Source organism: Daucus carota, chromosome 7, assembly GCF_001625215.2.
Source record: "Daucus carota subsp. sativus chromosome 7, DH1 v3.0, whole genome shotgun sequence".
Taxonomy (NCBI): domain Eukaryota; kingdom Viridiplantae; phylum Streptophyta; class Magnoliopsida; order Apiales; family Apiaceae; genus Daucus; species Daucus carota.
Window position 1 is genome coordinate 41,521,665 of NC_030387.2, and position 18,112 is coordinate 41,539,776.

General features: G+C 36.2%; 2 protein-coding genes across 2 annotated transcripts; one reads left to right on the top strand and one right to left on the bottom strand.

Moving 5' to 3' along the window:
* Window positions 1-1,431: 1,431 nt before the first annotated feature.
* LOC108195098 (uncharacterized) lies at window positions 1,432-4,314 on the bottom strand. The gene is made up of 8 exons (XM_064082128.1): window positions 4,273-4,314; window positions 4,136-4,190; window positions 3,666-3,806; window positions 3,385-3,570; window positions 3,241-3,309; window positions 3,092-3,142; window positions 2,033-3,004; window positions 1,432-1,925 (listed from the first exon to the last, which is right to left on the bottom strand). The coding sequence occupies exons 1-8, from the start codon at window positions 4,312-4,314 to the stop codon at window positions 1,432-1,434; spliced, it is 2,010 nt and encodes a 669-aa protein (XP_063938198.1).
* A 3,595-nt stretch (window positions 4,315-7,909) lies between these two features.
* Window positions 7,910-17,045, top strand: LOC108195941 (protein PHYTOCHROME-DEPENDENT LATE-FLOWERING). The gene is made up of 12 exons (XM_017362963.2): window positions 7,910-8,212; window positions 8,290-8,338; window positions 8,414-8,478; window positions 9,247-9,324; window positions 9,577-9,657; window positions 9,771-9,929; window positions 10,004-10,102; window positions 10,181-11,559; window positions 12,375-12,601; window positions 12,725-12,858; window positions 15,181-15,219; window positions 15,297-17,045. Exons 1-12 carry the CDS (start codon window positions 8,057-8,059, stop codon window positions 16,749-16,751), a joined length of 3,921 nt encoding a protein of 1,306 aa, XP_017218452.1. The 5' UTR covers window positions 7,910-8,056; the 3' UTR covers window positions 16,752-17,045.
* Window positions 17,046-18,112: the final 1,067 nt, after the last annotated feature.

Here is an 18,112-nt window from a genome sequence, read left to right on the forward strand (position 1 = left end):
TTTTATGTATTTTAAATTATATATCAACTAACATAAAAAATTGTAAAGTAACGAGAGTAGCGGAGAAAATATGTAATATGTGTAATTTTTCTTTTCAAGCTAAGAAAGAGCAAAACGAGACGATGGGCAAAAAACATGTAAAGTGTTTGAATCTGTGAGGGTATTAATATATAGACTAGTAGATATGCCCGCGGTGCAGGGCGTGGTATTAAAAAAAAAAAAACATGTTTAAGTAAATAATTTTGACTTGTTTGTTGTTAAAATCTATTCTCATATCTTTTGCAGTTACCTAACTGGATTTGTCTGTATAAGAAAACTCAGTCGTGAGACTGATTTACAACTAATGCTACTGTAATTTAGTTTAAATAATACATTTGCGTTTAATTTTATTGTTTTTCAATTTGCATGAGAAAACTATCCGGATAATGATTGCTTATGCGAAAATTATTGAAACACTAATTTGATGTGCATATCAGAATAAAAGCCTACATTCTAAAGTGCAAAGATTTGATAGTTTAATACAGACAACAAAGTACGTAAGGGAAAGCATTATTTCTAAAAACATCAGGCTCTCGAAGGAGCAAATCACAACACGGATAAACAGGGAGAGCAACTTCAGGTTGAACCAAACTCAAAGTAGTAGAGGAAATTCCACTTCATTGCTTGCTTGTATTTCACAAACTCATTAATTGTTATGCCATGCAGCCAACCTGTAGCATCGAATTGTTTCATATTGATTTTAGATATGAAGAAAGGAATTTATCTTTCAAATATATTTGTTACGTTACTAACCTTAATGCGTCCCTTAGATCCTCAACTGCCCCATGATTTGGATTTATGAAAAACCTTGTTTGTGGCAAGTTTGATTTATGAAAAACCTTGTTGTTGGTGACTAACAAATCCCGGTTGTAAGGAACAACCCATTGATTGTCTAAATCAGTCTTGCGCACACGTACTGTGATATCTTGTTTACGACGCATATATAAAGGAAATCCACTTTCATCAAAAACTGTACGGGAAGAGTACCTGCATATTTAGACAAAATAAGTGAGGTTATGTATGAGTAGGAATTTGCAGACATGGGTATTCACTTACAGGAAACTTGTATGGTAACTTACGCTTTTGGAAAATGGCGTATGCACCTGAATTTCTTCATACACTGGGATTTAGGATTTTGCAGACCGCAAGGGCCATGCATCATGAATTGTTTTACTGCAGCGTAACCAACTGGGTCTTTCAAAGGATCAGGAATTTCTGCGCTAACAAATTTATCCACATTCTGTTTCAGATACATTTTAGAAGGACTGTCAAGCCATATTAACATGTGTACGTGAGGCAAACCTCTCTTCTGAAACTCTACAACGTACATGACTGTAAAAGACAATAAAAAACACATAATTAGTAAGATCTGCTAGTATAAATTCTTACACATTAAAATAACATAGGCATGTTGATAGAGAATGTACCTCCTATACATTTCCCAAAATGACCATTTTTTTTAATGTCATTTGTTAACTGATCAAGTTTGAGTTTGAAGACTCTAGATATAATGTCAGGATAGTTCTCAACCTTACAATGTGGCAAAAAAGACATCATTTTCTGTATCTCATCCCAGAGAGGGTTTGTTGTCATTGTTAGAAAGACATCAGGATGTCCTACATGCCGACATACAGCTAAGGCATCCTGAAAGTTTTCTTGCATGTACCTTTTGGAGCCAACATAGCTACTTGGAAGAATAATACCTTTACCGACCTTAGAGGAATCAGAATTTCCTTTACGTAGTGAATCACAAATATGAGTATATAACTCATTTCGTAAAGTAGTCTGATTAATACGGAACCACCAAAGGCGAGTTTGCTCAATGGATGAAAAAGCATCCACCATATATTGCTGAAACAACCGACCACCCAAACGTGCAGTCATCCCTACATTTTAATAATATAAATTTACACATGTGCTTAATCAGTAATACTACTTTAAATTGACATAAGTGTTGGCAAATTACTTGGAGATAGTCCTAAAGAATAAGTACCTTCACTCTCCCTGACTTGAAATTTATAGTAGTAGTCTTTCATGGAGATGTATTCATGAGAATTGTTGGAGTTGTTTCCATTTTTTTCAAATGGAATTTGGTCATGATAACCATCTTCACCATTAGGAAACAAAATAGGATACTGCAATGCCATTAGTTTCGGATGAATGAAGGATATCCGTTCCAGTCCGTCCTTGTAACTATCAATGATTATATCTCGATCACCGCAGGTAGTGTTGCTTTCACCAACCATGATCCCAGCCACCTCGTCTGAAGGAGCAATGTGATTCTCTCTGCCACTCTGGGCTCGACAAACCTTTAAGGTGATCTTCAAATCAATGATGTCATTATTTTCAAATCGGTCACGTCTTGTTCTGAATTCTCGAACCAACTCATTGGTATCATCCAACATGTTAATAAGACCCTGAACAACCTGAACATCGACTTTGTCCTGGTCTTTAACATTTACCCAACGCATGCGATTAGTAATCTCATTGGCAGTGTCATATATATATAATTGACAGAATTTGGGCTCCTCGCCTGTATTTGGTATCAAAGAACCAAAAACATGAAAATTCTGACCTTTCAATCTGTATATATATGGACAGCCTCCTTTATTGATTGAATGATCCACATTCCCACCTGTCGATGTAAACGAAAACATAGAATTGTATAGTCGTATACAGCGATGAAAGGCAGGAGATTTAACAGCATCAGTGTGAAGGTGCAGTAGATAGTCAGGAGTTGGAAGAGAAGGTGGCAACTTCACGGCACCTTTCTTACAGCATATAGAGAAAATTGGAGTGCCCTTCGTAACATTTTTATTGACCCTCTCTTCTTTCCACATTCTTGCATTGCATTTTAAACACTTAGCAGAGGGTCCACCCAAGCTTGCATACTCATCTGCCACAACACGTTTACTCTTCCATTTATCTTTTGCTCCTAATTGGACGGGAGGAACAACATTTTCCTCTGCAATAAATATTAAATCAATGTATAAAATAAAATGTTGACAGTTTTTATAATAAAATTACAAATCTGAAAAAACATGTTTAATACCTTGATCACTGTCACACTCATCTGACATCGAGTAGTCTTCAATGGAGTTCTCTGCATGTGGATTTATATTGGACATGGTTAGATGCTAATATGGAAGCAGTGAAATCTTCGCACATGTCCATTGAAATATAACAATAGAGTTAAACTACCTATGACATAATCTGAGTCATCCTCATCGTCAGTAAACCATGGACCATGAACAATGTTAGTCTCTGGTTCTGCAAACACGATATTAGACTGAGTACGGGACATAATTTAATTATGAGCCAATTGGTAGAAAAATAGATAAGTACCATAGATATCATTGCTTTGATCTTGTGTTTCTAGTACTTCTTCATCAGGGAATAGAGTTCTACTCGATTCAGGATGGCATCGTCTCATAGCTTTCTTTGGAGGAATAAATTGGTCCCCACTACTACTGGCATTACATATTGTACTTGCAGGAGTGGACGTTGGAGAAGTGAGGTTGAAACTATTTCCTATGAATGTAAATGCATGAAATTATTTAATACATTTAGCAACACACTAAATCATCAGTAATACATCAAAGCAAACAATTAAATAAGATCATAACCTGTTGGAGTGTGGTGAGGTACTTTAACATTTCTACGCAACCTAGGCTTGACAGAGCAACGGTCTTGAACAATATTATTGGTTATATCAGACAGGGCACTCCCCTGAGCAGTGGGGCCAGAGGCTCGAGAACGTAATGGTCCTGACAGTAATTTGCAAATATTAGTTGGGTAGTTGATTTGAACAAATATTATCAAACTTAGGATTTACATAGCACAGATCCTCAGCACTATTATTTGTTATGCAGTTGATTTAAACAATGATTAGTAAATCCTACTTTAAGTCCTATATCAGGTTATCATGAGAACTACCTGATTGAGGAGTATGCTCAGCAAACACATTCTCTTTGTTGGAACTAAACCTCCGTCTCCTCCTTTTCAACTTTTGATAACCTACGCAGCCATTTCTCTATATTAAAATAATCTTGAAGAACTGTTATTGCAGTAAATCATCTAACACCAAGATACGTACCTTCATTCATATCCTTTGAAGTAAAGAGGCGCCAATTGTTCCCGGAATCGTTCTCCTGCAGCCATGATTGAGAGTGATGAGTGTTATAAGAACAAAATCATTCATTAACACAACTATGATAGGAGGAGTAAATCTACCATATATTCTTCGCCGGACGATTTTGATGATTTGCTGTTCATGATGGATTGATTACTTTGTCTTCCGCTTGGTATGAATTTTGTTAGATGGTAGTTCTAAATTTCTTGCATAATTAATTTTGTAATTTGAATTTGAATTAGAATTAGAATTAGTACAAAGTAATGATGTTTCTGCATGTTTGCACGAATTTGTGTGCAAAGCTTCAGAAAGAAGCTTGGAAGTGTGAAGCGTGGAATACACGTGGATGAGAGACCTGCAGGGTTGGTGAAACGTGTCAACTGGTATTACTGTAAATAAGTTAAATTTTAGTGGCAATGTTTTAGACGGTGGGGTAACTGTAGTAAAGGGGATGTAGGAACTATTATATACATTGATTAGGAACCCCGGGGGGATAAACTACTGTTTCGTGGCTTTAAAGAAATATTTTTAAACATGTTGCTGACTGATGTGTTCCAACGACTATATTTTAACGGCAATATTATAACAGTCATATTGCAACGGCTATATATCATTTTGTTTATAAATAGACCACTTAATTGGGAACTGAAAAACACACAAACTCAAATTTATTTTTCATTCTAAATTCAACTCAATGGTCAATTCTATACGAATTATTGATGAGATCATGCAGGTCGAAGAAGAAGAAACTTAAGCAATGATGACGATGATGGGTGGTGTTCATCTTCGTCGCCGAAGTCGAAGAGAAAATCTAATTGCACGTAATGGTGGATCTACAATGAATCATCGTGTCATTGATCACAACAGAGAAAAAAGTCACAATAGATTGTACCATGATTATTTTTCAAATACTCCTACATATACATATACAGAAACACAATTTACTTCTTGTCAAATTTACTTTTGTTGGTGTTTGCTAGTTTTCGTGCCTAAAGAAATTCAGTCCGTATTATCTAGGTTTATATGAGAGAGACCTAATAGTCTATATTACCTAGGTTTCTATGAGAAGGACCTAATAATCTATATTGTCTAGGTTTTCATGAGAAAGACCTAATAGTGAGAAATGCCATTCTAAGCTACCATGGTCAGGTTGTTGTGTACACATGGAAGAAGGACGGGTAGGTATGTGTGACTTGACAGATTGGAGTAATGTTTCTATCATTAAGCATGTTGTCGAAGTTTATAGATTCAGGTGGATTGACTTCGTTAAGTTGTCAAAAGAACCATTTTTCGAATGATGTGCATTCTTTTTAGCTGTTTTTGGGCCCTAAAAAAATTCAACCTATAAATAAAGTACTGGAATATGTTTCGCATAATATTGGTACATGGATGATATTTTATTGTGTCATGATCATTAGTTAAACAATGCTCCGGTTCGATCTGTAATTACAAGTATGGAATGAAATGACAATCGTTAGTTCTAATATTGTAAATGATAACTACAACGTCTGCCCATCACGCCAACTTGACAATGATGTTCGAAGGAGAATTATTTAGATGCCGATATCGGGTAGAGATAACTTGTGTTAGGATAACACGTCTCGCGAGGAGGTTTTGCTGTAGTTGATATAAGACTCTATTCTCGAGGTTATGTTGTTACATTGGTTTTATTAGTCTTTTCTATATCTAGATGTTTATTTGTTTATTTTATGATCGAATGTCTACTTAGAATTTGTTAAGTTATCGGTTCTCATGAAATTTCAAGATACAAGGAGGAGGGTTTACCAAATTTATATAGTATTTTAAGATTTCCTTCACTTGATAGTCCAATCTATCACTTTTGAAAAAGGAGTGGATCACGACGAGTTTACCGCGAGACTAAGTTCTGATATTTTGGATTATCCTAAAATTTTAAGGTGTTAAGCTTACGAGGATCATATAGTATTCTAACAGAATTGTCACATTTGCAATTGTGTAAATTAATTAGTGATGCATATTATTTCAGAATGCATGTGTTAGTCATGCTTCAAAAATTTGTCCAACCTATCTCGTATAATTATCATGGAGCATGAAATAATGTTTCTCTGTATAGTACATATTGTGCTGCAAGTGCCCGATGATTGTGTTTATTGGCTGTATTAAAATGATTAGTCATGGGTCAGTGGTAAACTATCCAAGATTTAGAAGATACTTAGACCGATGGATCATTTTTTATCATTTTCTTATATAATTAAGTTTCTGATCGTTGTTCAATGACTTTTGTGCATGAAAGTAATCTTGTTAGCTCTTGTTTTTTTTAGGTTGAGAGGAAAGGTGTGTCTTTCTTTCTAAAAGGCTAACGCTGTTTTTATTTATTTCTTTTTCTAATTTAATTTAGAAAAAATATATTATTGAAGGTAAATATCAAAAATTTGATCTGAATTGATTTGGTATAATTAGTTATAGTGTTAGATCTAATATATCAAATAGTTTATAACGGTTAGATTCAATATTACATAATATATAATATTTCAAGATAAAAGATTTTTTTTAAAGGGTTGGGATTTGAATCTTTTTAATAAATTATTAACCTTAATTATTAATCGGACTCTACTTTTTCTTTCAAATGCCCTAAATAATAACTTAGTACATGATATAAGGTATTTCTTGGACTTGCTCTAAGATGATTATTATTTATAAGAATAGACCCTGAGCATTTGTATGGATTTTTAAGTGTATCATTCCAATTAAAATCCTTTTAATATATAATGATAATGATTTTAATGATTATATTCAATGATTATTCGATCTAATTGAAAATAATTTGATGGGATAATATTTTGTATTTTTTTGAGCAAGCATACAGCGAGTATAAGAGAAAAGTGAGGTATTAATATAATTAATATAGTAATTAATATTATATACTTATATATAATAAGCGTAAGGGAGATAATTTGGTCGCATGGTCACATGGTCCAAAAGCTTATCATCCGTTGGATCGAACAAATAAGTACCGTTAGATTAGAACAAAATTAACTTCTAGGCTAACTGATATGCATGTTTATAATTCCTTTTCTTAATCCAAAACAAATTCTGTGTTTCACATGTTTATGATTTTTTTTAATCCAAGATAAATATTTCCTATCAGCTTTAATTGTAGAATCATATAAATTGCACCGTCACAAAATTATTTTTATCTAATATATTTTAAAATTAATAAGCCGGATATTTTAATTCAAAATAAATATTTCCTACCAGTTTTAATTGTAGAATCATATAAATCGCACTGTCACAAAATTATTTTTATCAAATATATTTTAAAATTAGTAAGCCAAATTTAAATCATATTATAATAATTCTTATATAAAATACATTTATAAATATAATCTAATGGAAGTTGATGTCACATATTCTTCTCAATATATATTAAAATTTGATAGAAAAAATATAATATTTTGGCATGATACATAAGAGAAAAGTTATGGCTTGATTACAATATTTTACTTGAAGCCATTAATGAGTGTGACGGTGTATTTTATACCGCATCGTCGGATGATCCAACATGTGTAACCAATTTTTTTTACAGAAACAAGTAGAACCCATATATTTTTACAATAGTTCTGACTTACAAACAAATCATAATTTCAAATTTTATTTAAATGAAAATTTTAATTTATTATTTATAAATTAAATTTTTTCACACCACTTACAATATATTTAAAAAGTTTATAAATAATTAAAAAGTAAGCTAGTAATAATAAGTTAAGCGAGGGGCAAAGGTGTTGTCGACGGAGGAAGGGCAAGGCAGATAGAGAGAAATTTAGGGGAAGGGGAAAAATAGAGAGAGAGAGAAAAGTAGCAGTGAATTGAATACTTGGATTGATCGATTCAAGCAGAGGTTGGGAGATGGGGATTTCATTCAAAGTTTCCAATAAAGGTTCCAGATTTCATCAACGCAAACACCACCCGCATAAACAATCCACCACCGATAATCCTGCTGCTACTTGTACGCCTTCTGCTGCCGACGACGTCATTCAACCTACTCTTCCCGTCAAACGTCAAGTAAACAAACAACCCTCTCATCTCTCTCTCTCTCTCTCTCAAATACGCATCACTTCTCTTATTGTTTTCCTTTACAGATTCAGACTTATCTCCCCCAGGCAAATCAGGATGCTGATCATATCTCCGGTATGTTATTATGCTTCTAATGTTATTGTCTTTGCTGCTCTCATTCCTATCTCACTTGTTTCTTTCCTTGGCTAGATTCCCAGGTCTCCTTCACATTCAACCTCTTACCCGATGGATACTCTATTACTAAACCCACCCAGGTTTAATCATTTTTCTTACTTCCCTTTCTCTTTCTATTTTTATAGCCTGTTGCTCTTTTTCAACTCACAAATCCAATGATTTTGGAGGCCCTGAGCTAAATCTAAATTTGGGGCCCTTCGCATGCTTAAAATGTTGACAACTCCAACTACACACTGCTTTGCTACCCATTCCAGCAAAGTCCAACAATAAGTCCAGCTAATAATATACCTATATACCGGTCTTATAATATTTGGGGGGCCGTGCGATTGGGATCCTTGCACACCCTCATCTACGGCTCTGCACATTTATTGCCTATGCCATGAACTCACGCATATATTATATGTGTTACGGGTTTTCACGCATATATTGATCGCTTCAAATGCTAAACGTCATTTTTACTGGCATTATTATAGTATATACGAACTGCTTGCTCATGTAGTAATCGACATACAACTTTATGACCTCTCACCTCATTATTTAAAGAAACACGTGATGAGCAAATTTTTCAGTCACGCCTCTGTAAAGCAAGCTCATATGTAGAAAAGAAAATTAAGAAGAAACTATAAAAATTGTTCATGTTAGATATAGAAAGTATATATTGCCAACATTATGCTAGTGCTAGACAAGGGCCGAGTTATTGAGCTGTGCTATTTTGGGGATTTTATATGTATGTGCCTTTCTGGGCATTTTCTCATATTTATGTATCTCAGTATTTAAAGTCCCCTCCATTATTTACTTACTCACCACACTCCTACTGATTGCATCCTACTTTTATGTCCCACCTCTAGAATGATATCAGGAGTCAGACTAGCAACCTTCCAAAGTCTCAACGCCCATATGACACAACTTCTGACGCTCTCTTCACTGTGAGTATACTTTCTAATCTATCTCAACTTTCCTTTTTTATTTTTCCTATATAAATAAAGACATTCTGATTTTAAAACTTATACCAGTGGTCTGTTTCACTTTTAGTGCAGATATATGAAATAAAGAATTAGGAAAATAATTATTTTTGCCCTAAAATTTATTATAATAAAACTTATGTATTTGATGATATGAGGGAGGTGGTTTTTATTTTGAAATTTGTATTCATTTATCGTCATCTCTATGTATTTGAGGCAATTGAGTCTGGCCGATTGCCCGGTGATGCTTTGGATGATCTACCATGCAAGTACGTCGATGGATCACTTGTGTGCGAGGTAAGAGATTCGAGGGCACAATCTATGTTCTTTGTGTACTTGGTAGAAAAAAATGCAACACGCGAATGATGGAGGTCTGTTTAAATTATAACTTTAATGAGGGTTTGCTGCAGGTAAGAGATTATAGAAACTGCAGTTCTGAGCCAGGAATTGATGTACCTTCTGCAAACAGTCCTGTTGTAAGTAAAGTACGTCTTAGGATGTCATTAGAGAATGTAGTGAAGGATATTCCACTAATCTCGAATGATGCATGGACATATGGTGATCTGATGGTAAGTATGAATTGTTATTTTTGTCCATAGAAATTAGAGATCACCACTTATGTTCATTTCCTTCAAAATTTTAGGAGGTGGAATCCCGTATATTAAAAGCCCTACAGCCACAGCTTTGTCTGGACCCAACTCCCAAGTTGGACAGACTCTGTGAAAATCATGTATCCTCCAAGGTAAACTTTGAAATTCTTCATATCTTCTGCTGCATCAGAGTTAAAGTCAACCTAAATTTTTCTGGAAATTTTCTGCAGCTAAATTTTGCTCTGTGCCGTATGCGAAGAAAAAGATTAAGACAGATTCCAGAAGCTACTACATCTAATAATAAGATCCATGGAAAGAAAACTCGCATTGATGGATTGCCAGAAAACTCGAGCTACAGATTGGCAGATAGCGGAACTACAATGCAGCCGCATGTGAATGAGAATTTTGCTATACAAAACGGTGGTCCAAGCAATATGCTTCCCTTGAGACCTAGAAACGTGATGCCTGAAGCATCTGTTCCAACATCATCTCTTGGATCACACCAATCAAAATATCAGATGGGTGTCGGGAACAGTAAGATCTATCAAGATTCTGGGGCGGGGCCGATTTCGAATGCACCAGGTGGTTCTCCTGCCGGGCAGGATATGTTGAGCTCATATACTGATAATATGAACACTACTGCATCTTCCTTTCATGGCAAGAGAGAAAATCAAGATGGACAATTGTCACCGTTATCCAGCTTAAATAAGAGGGCCAGGCTCTCGCAAGTGGGTCTGGATGGCGGCCAGCAGCAGCATATAGGGCAACAAATGGATGGGTTCCATGGAACGGACTCGCACTGGAAGAATACACTAATGCAGCAGCAAACAATGGGAAGGGGGCTTCAGTATGCTAATCCTGGAATGCAGAGGTATCCTCAGCAGATGTTTGAGGGGGGTTTTAGTCAGGAGGGTGGGGCTTTGCCGTTGACTGGGGGGCAGCAAGGACTAAGATATGGTTTAAAAGAGGAGCCAGTTGAAATTGAGAGAATGGAGAAGTCAGATATAAGTGGAAGCAAAATTGACATGCATATGATGGAAGGTGAAATGAATCGCATGGACTCTCAGCAGTCACGACAACAGCACCGGTTACCACAAATGCGATCCAGTTTCCCTCAGACACCATGGAATAGTTTAGGGCAGCCACTTGAAAATATTTCTAGAAAGGAGGACCAATTTCAGAAAAGAAAATTGGTTCAGAGTCCCCGTGTCTCTGCTGGGGGTTTGCCTCAGTCTCCCTTGTCTTCAAAATCCGGAGAATTTTCTAGTGGATCTGTCGGAGCCCATTTTGGCGCTGTTGCGGCAACAGCTGCTTTTGGTTCATCTCAAAAGGAGAAAGCTGTCACCTCTGTTCATGCAATTGGTGGCACTACCTCTTTGGCTTCCAGTGCTAACGATTCAATGCATCGACAACAACAGGCACAAAATGCTGCAAAACGGAGATCAAGCTCCCTCACAAAAACCCCTTTAATGAGTGGAGTTGGGTCTCCTGCAAGTGTTAGTAATATGGGTGTTCCACTGAATGCAAGCAGCCCTCCAGTTGGGACACCACCTTTAGGTGATCAAATCATGCTTGATAGGTTCACCAAAATTGAGCTGGTAACTGCAAGGTACTTTGTTGAACATAATTTACTTGTTGACGTGATTTACATTTTTTCTTTTGTAATTTGTGTATGTAACTTGCACCATAGATGATAAACCAATGTGCTAAAAGGATCTAAGGTACCCTGTTAGGCATCACTTTTGGTGTTTTTAGTGGTTATAGAAGAAAAGAGAAGATAGACACATGCAATTGTCCGAGTATGCTGCTAGTGGCCTAAATTATACTTGCTCCGTCCCGCTCAGTTTTTTACAGTTTTTTTGCATTGTCTGGCACTCATTTTAAGGTGCATATAGAATATAGTTTCATAACTTATTTTAAAAATTTTCTTTTTTTGGTATAAATATTTAAACATTATATTTTTATTCAGAAGAAAAAAAGGTTTAAAATAATTTGTGAAACTACATTTCATAGGAGCCTTAAAATGCGTGCCAAGCCTCTGTCCCCCAAGATAAACAATCTATGAGGACAGGGAGTATATGTTTAGAAGATGATTCATTGGGCATATATACCTGGGTTTCTGCTTTTTCCTATCTTAATTTAGCTGTCAATCCATTATATATTTATTGTTAGGTCCAGGAAGGTCCAAATTATGTCCAAAAAGTTTGAATAATGTTACGAAGGACGATCTTGAAGTTGCTAAATACTCTTTACTTCATCATTGGTTTCGTTTGATGAGCTGTCCACATGATAAAGAGTGGTTAATTAATTGCTTTCAATCTTTGAAAAGACGTCATTTTGATTTTGTGCTAACAGTCACTTTTGCAAACTGTGGATCGGTGGCACTACAAGCTTTTATTAATATCCAATTTTATTATGTCTCAGGTTTAAAGTCAATTGCAAAAAGAACCGAGTGGATGACCATCCCTTAAAAAAATCTAATATATATTCAGCTCAGCAGCTAATGCATCATCTGTCCAGTGACGCAAATACTGAGAATCTGAAAGATGAATCATGTAAGATGCCCTTGTCAAAGTCCCTTGTTGGTGGAAGCATGAATGTTTGCAAGACTAGAGTCTTGAATTTCGTGCCACCAGATCGTTCTGTCCAAGGTTGGTTGACACCATATTATCATATTTAAGGCTATCGTTGCAATTGCTAACATATTTGCTATTAAGGTTGTTCTGTCTTTGCAATTGCTGACCTTGATTCATCTGTTTGCAATTGGCTTCCAGTTGTGGCTAAATCACGAAATAGAATGATCATGTCCGAGAAGCCCAACGATGGTACTGTAGCAATGCATTATGGAGAAATAGAAGATGCTGATTACTTGGCAGCAGAGGATTATCTCCCGACATTGCCCAATACTGTAAGTTGCTGGTTTATATACGGATAGTAGAATGCACTTGCGTGTCTTTTACCTGATCCTACCTAAGTACATGATGATGATCTGCCCTGTTATGTAATATTATATATTATTGGAAGTTTTTATTTATTGGTGGACTTATATTATTTTTCAGGTGTATATTATATATTATTGGATGTTTTTATCTATTGCTGGACTTATATTTTTTTTGGGTTTTATCATCCACCCGTTTGTTTCGGGCCCTTAGTTCTTAGGGTTTATTACTGGTATATATATGTATATATATCTGATGTATGCATTCTATTGGTACGCTTTGATTATATATATTTTCTGAGAATAACATTGGTTATTATTCTTGAATATCGTATAATTCTTTGCAATTATTGCTTTCTGTATATCGTACTATATCAAATTGGCATCAGAGCCAAATCCGGTTCACTGTTCATCATTACTGTTCACCCGGTTCACTGTTCACTCGCAACACCACAACACCGTCTTTTAACCCGCTAAAAAACTAAGAACCCTAACCACCCAAGTCTCCATCCATAAACCCCAATTACAACCCAACCCGATCTATAGACAAAACCCTAATTCCCAAATCATAATACCTGATTCCCCACATAAATACAAGACCTATTACTTCTATGAACTCGCTGTCACACAACAAGAACGAATCAGAAATGAAGAGGAAGGAGATGCACCTGGTATTGCTGGTCACCGGAACTTGCCGGAGCTCCACTGCCACTAGTAGAAGATGTTGCCTCTCAAGTTCAAGCATCTGCGATGTGTGTTTGCTGTTTGTGCGTGAGGAGGAAAAGGGGTAACCCGTAGGCAGTAACCTTATACACACACCTACGACATATATCTATTTGAGCTTTTAGTGATCACTATCTAGTAGTTGACTATGTAGTTCCAGGCCTTCTGTTCATTTCCGATCCTACACCTCTGTGTATTAATTAAATCCTTCTTTCAAGATATTATTAGTTGGTTTATTATTTATTTTTTTAGAAAAAATAATCAGAAAAGGAGTTCATAAAAAAAAATCTGTTTTAAAATTTTAGGATCAGTATCCATATTGCCAGAATATTTTATATATAGTTTAGTTTAGCACAATTGCGTGGACTTGTGTTCTTGGTTGCTTATTGTTCCATATTAGTTGCATATATTGTAATTTTTATTATATTCTCATGAGATTATGATAAATCTACGCTTGAGATATAATCTAGTTGCTTAATTACATTATATCATATTTCAGCTTTGCATTAAGTATCATCGTGGTAGAGACACGTAGAGGTATTAGCACTACCACTAACCCACCCACAAAGCCGGCTATGGCTCAAGTTATTCAACGTATTGAGAAGCTTACTAGGGATATGAATGCCGCGTTTGGTGGATACATTCGAGAGTAGATGCTGTAGAGGTTCGTGTGCCTATTGTGAATAGGGAAGATATAGAGGAAGAGCATGTCGCTCATCCTCGACGTTAGGAGCATGATGAACCTTACTACAGGCAGAGGGGTGGTAGAGTAAATCAGTAAGAGGTTGAGGAGCCTAGGGATGAGGTTTATCGCAGTCATAGGGTTAGGTTTGCGAAGATGAAGTTCGTAAAGCAATCGAACATATCCTGGAGAAGTGGAGTAGTGTTGAGAGAGATCTTGAGCGCGTTGGAGAGGTGGTGCCTGTTAGGCACTGGGCTGAGATGAAGACGCGCTTGTCTCGATACTACCTACCTAGGGGCATAAAAATAGATTGATGGAGCAGTTTGATGACCAGTACCATGACACTGTGTCTGTTGCTGAGTATATCAGCAAATTTAGAGAGCTTGTCTATATGTGTGAACTTAAGGAGGAGAATTGTATGACCCTTGTTAAGTTGGCCTCGACCATAAATCAAGCAACTTGTGCTTATTGATCAGATGAAAACCCGAGAGGATATTTTTCAGGTTGTACTAGGTATGAGCATCATTTGAAGGATAGCTTCCAATGGTGGAGCTTTTCATATTAATGTTGGTGCCTAGTCCCTATGTTTTTCTATTGTGCATGTTTACTTGAGTTCATATTCACTCCCCCGGCTTAATATACTCGAAAAGTAATACCTCCGTTTGTTCAGCACATTCATAGTCTGATTATTAGTTAGTGTCCATCTTGTTTGCCACGATCTCAGCCTCCTCAGGAGATGCAATTTCTTAAGATGGGATGGATGTTTGACATAGTATATGGCAGCTTTGTTTTAATTGTAATATCATCTCTTTATAACTTTGACTTGAAGAAAAGAATCTTTACTCTTACTGATGTATATATCTTCTCCCTTGTTATTCCTGTTACAGCATATTGCAGACTTACTGGCAGCTCAGATATGCTCAATGGTATGCACTCTCTCAATCTTGAGAACTGTCTTAGGCTTAGAATTTTTTTTTTATTTTTTTAATGACTGCTTATGCAGATGATACGGGAAGGATATACAGTAGAAGACCATGTCCAACCAAAACCTGTCCACATGAATCGTGCCCCTGGTAGCTATTCTAATGCAACTGGTATTCCTACTAATGCTTCAGCTATTGAAATGCATGCAACAGAAGCGGTTTCTACCCAGCCATCTAATGAGATTACAAAGCCATCTAATGGTGGCATGTCATCTCTAAACTCTTCCCAGAATATGTCCAGCACAAGGATGTTGCCTTCCGGAAATACACAACCCTTACAGATCTCTCAAGGACTACTTGCTGGGGGTTCAATGCCCTCTAAATTTCAACAACCTGATAGTCAACAATCTCTACAGCAGCAGCTTCACCAAAACCAACAGCAATCCTTGTTGCAACAGCAGCACCATCAGTTCCAAAGGTCACCCTTAATGCTAGCTGCAAATCCACTCTCACATTTGAGTACAATGGGACAGAGTTCAAGTATGCAGCTGGGTAATCAGATTGTCAATAAACCTTCTCCTCTTCAACTTCAGATGCTGCAGCAGCAACAGCAGCAACTGCAATCACAGCAGCCACAAATGCAGAGAAAGATGATGATGGGAATTGGAAATGTGGGCATGGGAAATATGGGTAATAATATGGTTGGACTTCAAGGCTTAGGCAATATGATGGGCATGGGTGCATCCAGGGGAGTCGGAGGAGCTGGTATATCGGCACCAATGGGCTCTATCTCTGGACTGAATAATGTTGGTCAAAGTACAATGAATTTGAGCCAGGCAGCAAATATCAGCAATGCCATTACCCAGCAACTTCGTTCTGGCCAACTAACTCCAGCACAAGCAGCTCTCATGGCGACAAAACTTAGAATGCAGAACAGGACAAACATGTTAGGCAGTGCACAATCAAACATTGGTGGAATGTCAGGAGCTAGACAGATGCATCCGGGATCTACTGGTCTTTCAATGTTAGGCCCGACACTCAATCGAGCTACTATTAGTCCAATGCAAAGAACAGGGATGGGACCAATGGGCCCACCAAAGTTGATGAATGCTTACATGAATCAGCAACAGCAGCAGCAGCAGCAACAACAACAGTTGCAATTGACTCCGCAACAAATGCAGCAGTTCCAGCAGCAACAACTACAGCAGCAGCAACAGCAGCAGGAAACATCTCCACTACAAGCTGTCACATCTCCTCCACAGGTTGGTTCACCTTCAAACATGGGAATTCAACAGCAACTGAACCCACAATCCCAACAACAGCAACAGGATAGTTCACAGCAAATGAGCCAGCGGACACCGATGAGCCCTCAAATAAGTTCTGGTGCTATGCATCCCTTGAGTGCTGGCAATCAAGAAGGTTGTCCAGCAAGCCCTCAGTTGAGCTCACAAACCTTGGGTTCTGTTGGTAGCATCACAAATTCTCCCATGGAGTTGCAAGGTGGGAACAAGACAACCTCTGCTGGGAATTCATAGTTCGGGTAATATATGGATGTATCCTGGTCGAAATCTCCTCTATCTGTTGACAAGATGATATTGTGTGAAAGATGATGCACTGGCTGGAAATCAGTGTCAACTTGGCATAAACAATTTTAAAGGAATGTAGCCTTCCAAACTCAGAACAAAAAATGATGCATGTATACTTTGGTCCCTCCAATGGCAGGCTGTTCCTGTAATCAGATAAAGCTGCAGTAGATCAAGTACATAAACATTGTGTCGATTATTTAAAATTATGCTATCATACGCAATAAAGTTGAATGTTTCATTTAACTTATAATTTCTTGTTAATTTAGATGCTATCAGTTAATGTATCCGGAGTCTTACAATTATATTGCATATTCGCAGTTTGGCAATCCCGCAGGATGTGCCAAACCGATCCTGCCAAACCGCACCAAAACCAATTATGCCCAGTCCGGTTTTGAAATGCGCTTTCAATTTTCATACGGCTTTTAGCCCAAACGGAACGAAAAGCAATCAAGTTCGGTTGGGTCTAGAAATGCGCGGTCTCGGTATTTTATTTTTTTTTTGACAAATGCGGAGTTTTGGTTTTGACGGTTTACAAGACTTGTATTTTCTCAATACAAAATAAGTTTCTAACTTAAAAAGAAATTCCATTATGAATTGTTAATATATCAATATTAATGTATAGGATAGTCGGATACATTCTATAAATTAATAATACTGGCCTGCAAACCAAACCAAGGACATACGAAAATATGATTCTATTTTTTTTATAAATAAATCATTTTTTAATGTTACAAATATTTTTCAATATAGAAAATATTATGATAATGTACTCGAATTTTGATTAAATTATTGACAAATTGATTATGGTTTTTTTTAGAAATTTAGGTCTACAATATATCATTATATTCTCCCCGTCTCATTTTAGTTGTCACATTTCCTTTTTTGTTGGTCAAATTGACTAATTTTTTATCAAAGATTATAAGTCACTCTTTCATTATTTTAAAAAGCTGAAAATTACATCTTAAAGTGGATTAAAAGTTATTTCTGGTGGCATATTCTTTTTATTTTTTCAAATGATAAAATATTAATAAATTTCCGTCAAACTTTGGTCAATTTGACTGGCACAAAACCAAATGTGACAACTAAAATGGGACGGAGGAAGTATATTGTAAATTGTTATTAGAAATAATATAAATTTTTACCATATATTTATAAGTATTTTTTAATATTAATATATGTTACTGAGAGATAATTACAAATTACATCATATTTTTATTATAAAAAAATATTATTTATATTATATAGATATGTAATATTTCTCTATTTGTTTTAGAGTAGAAGATATTAGAAATATGGAGTTCTTTTATTTA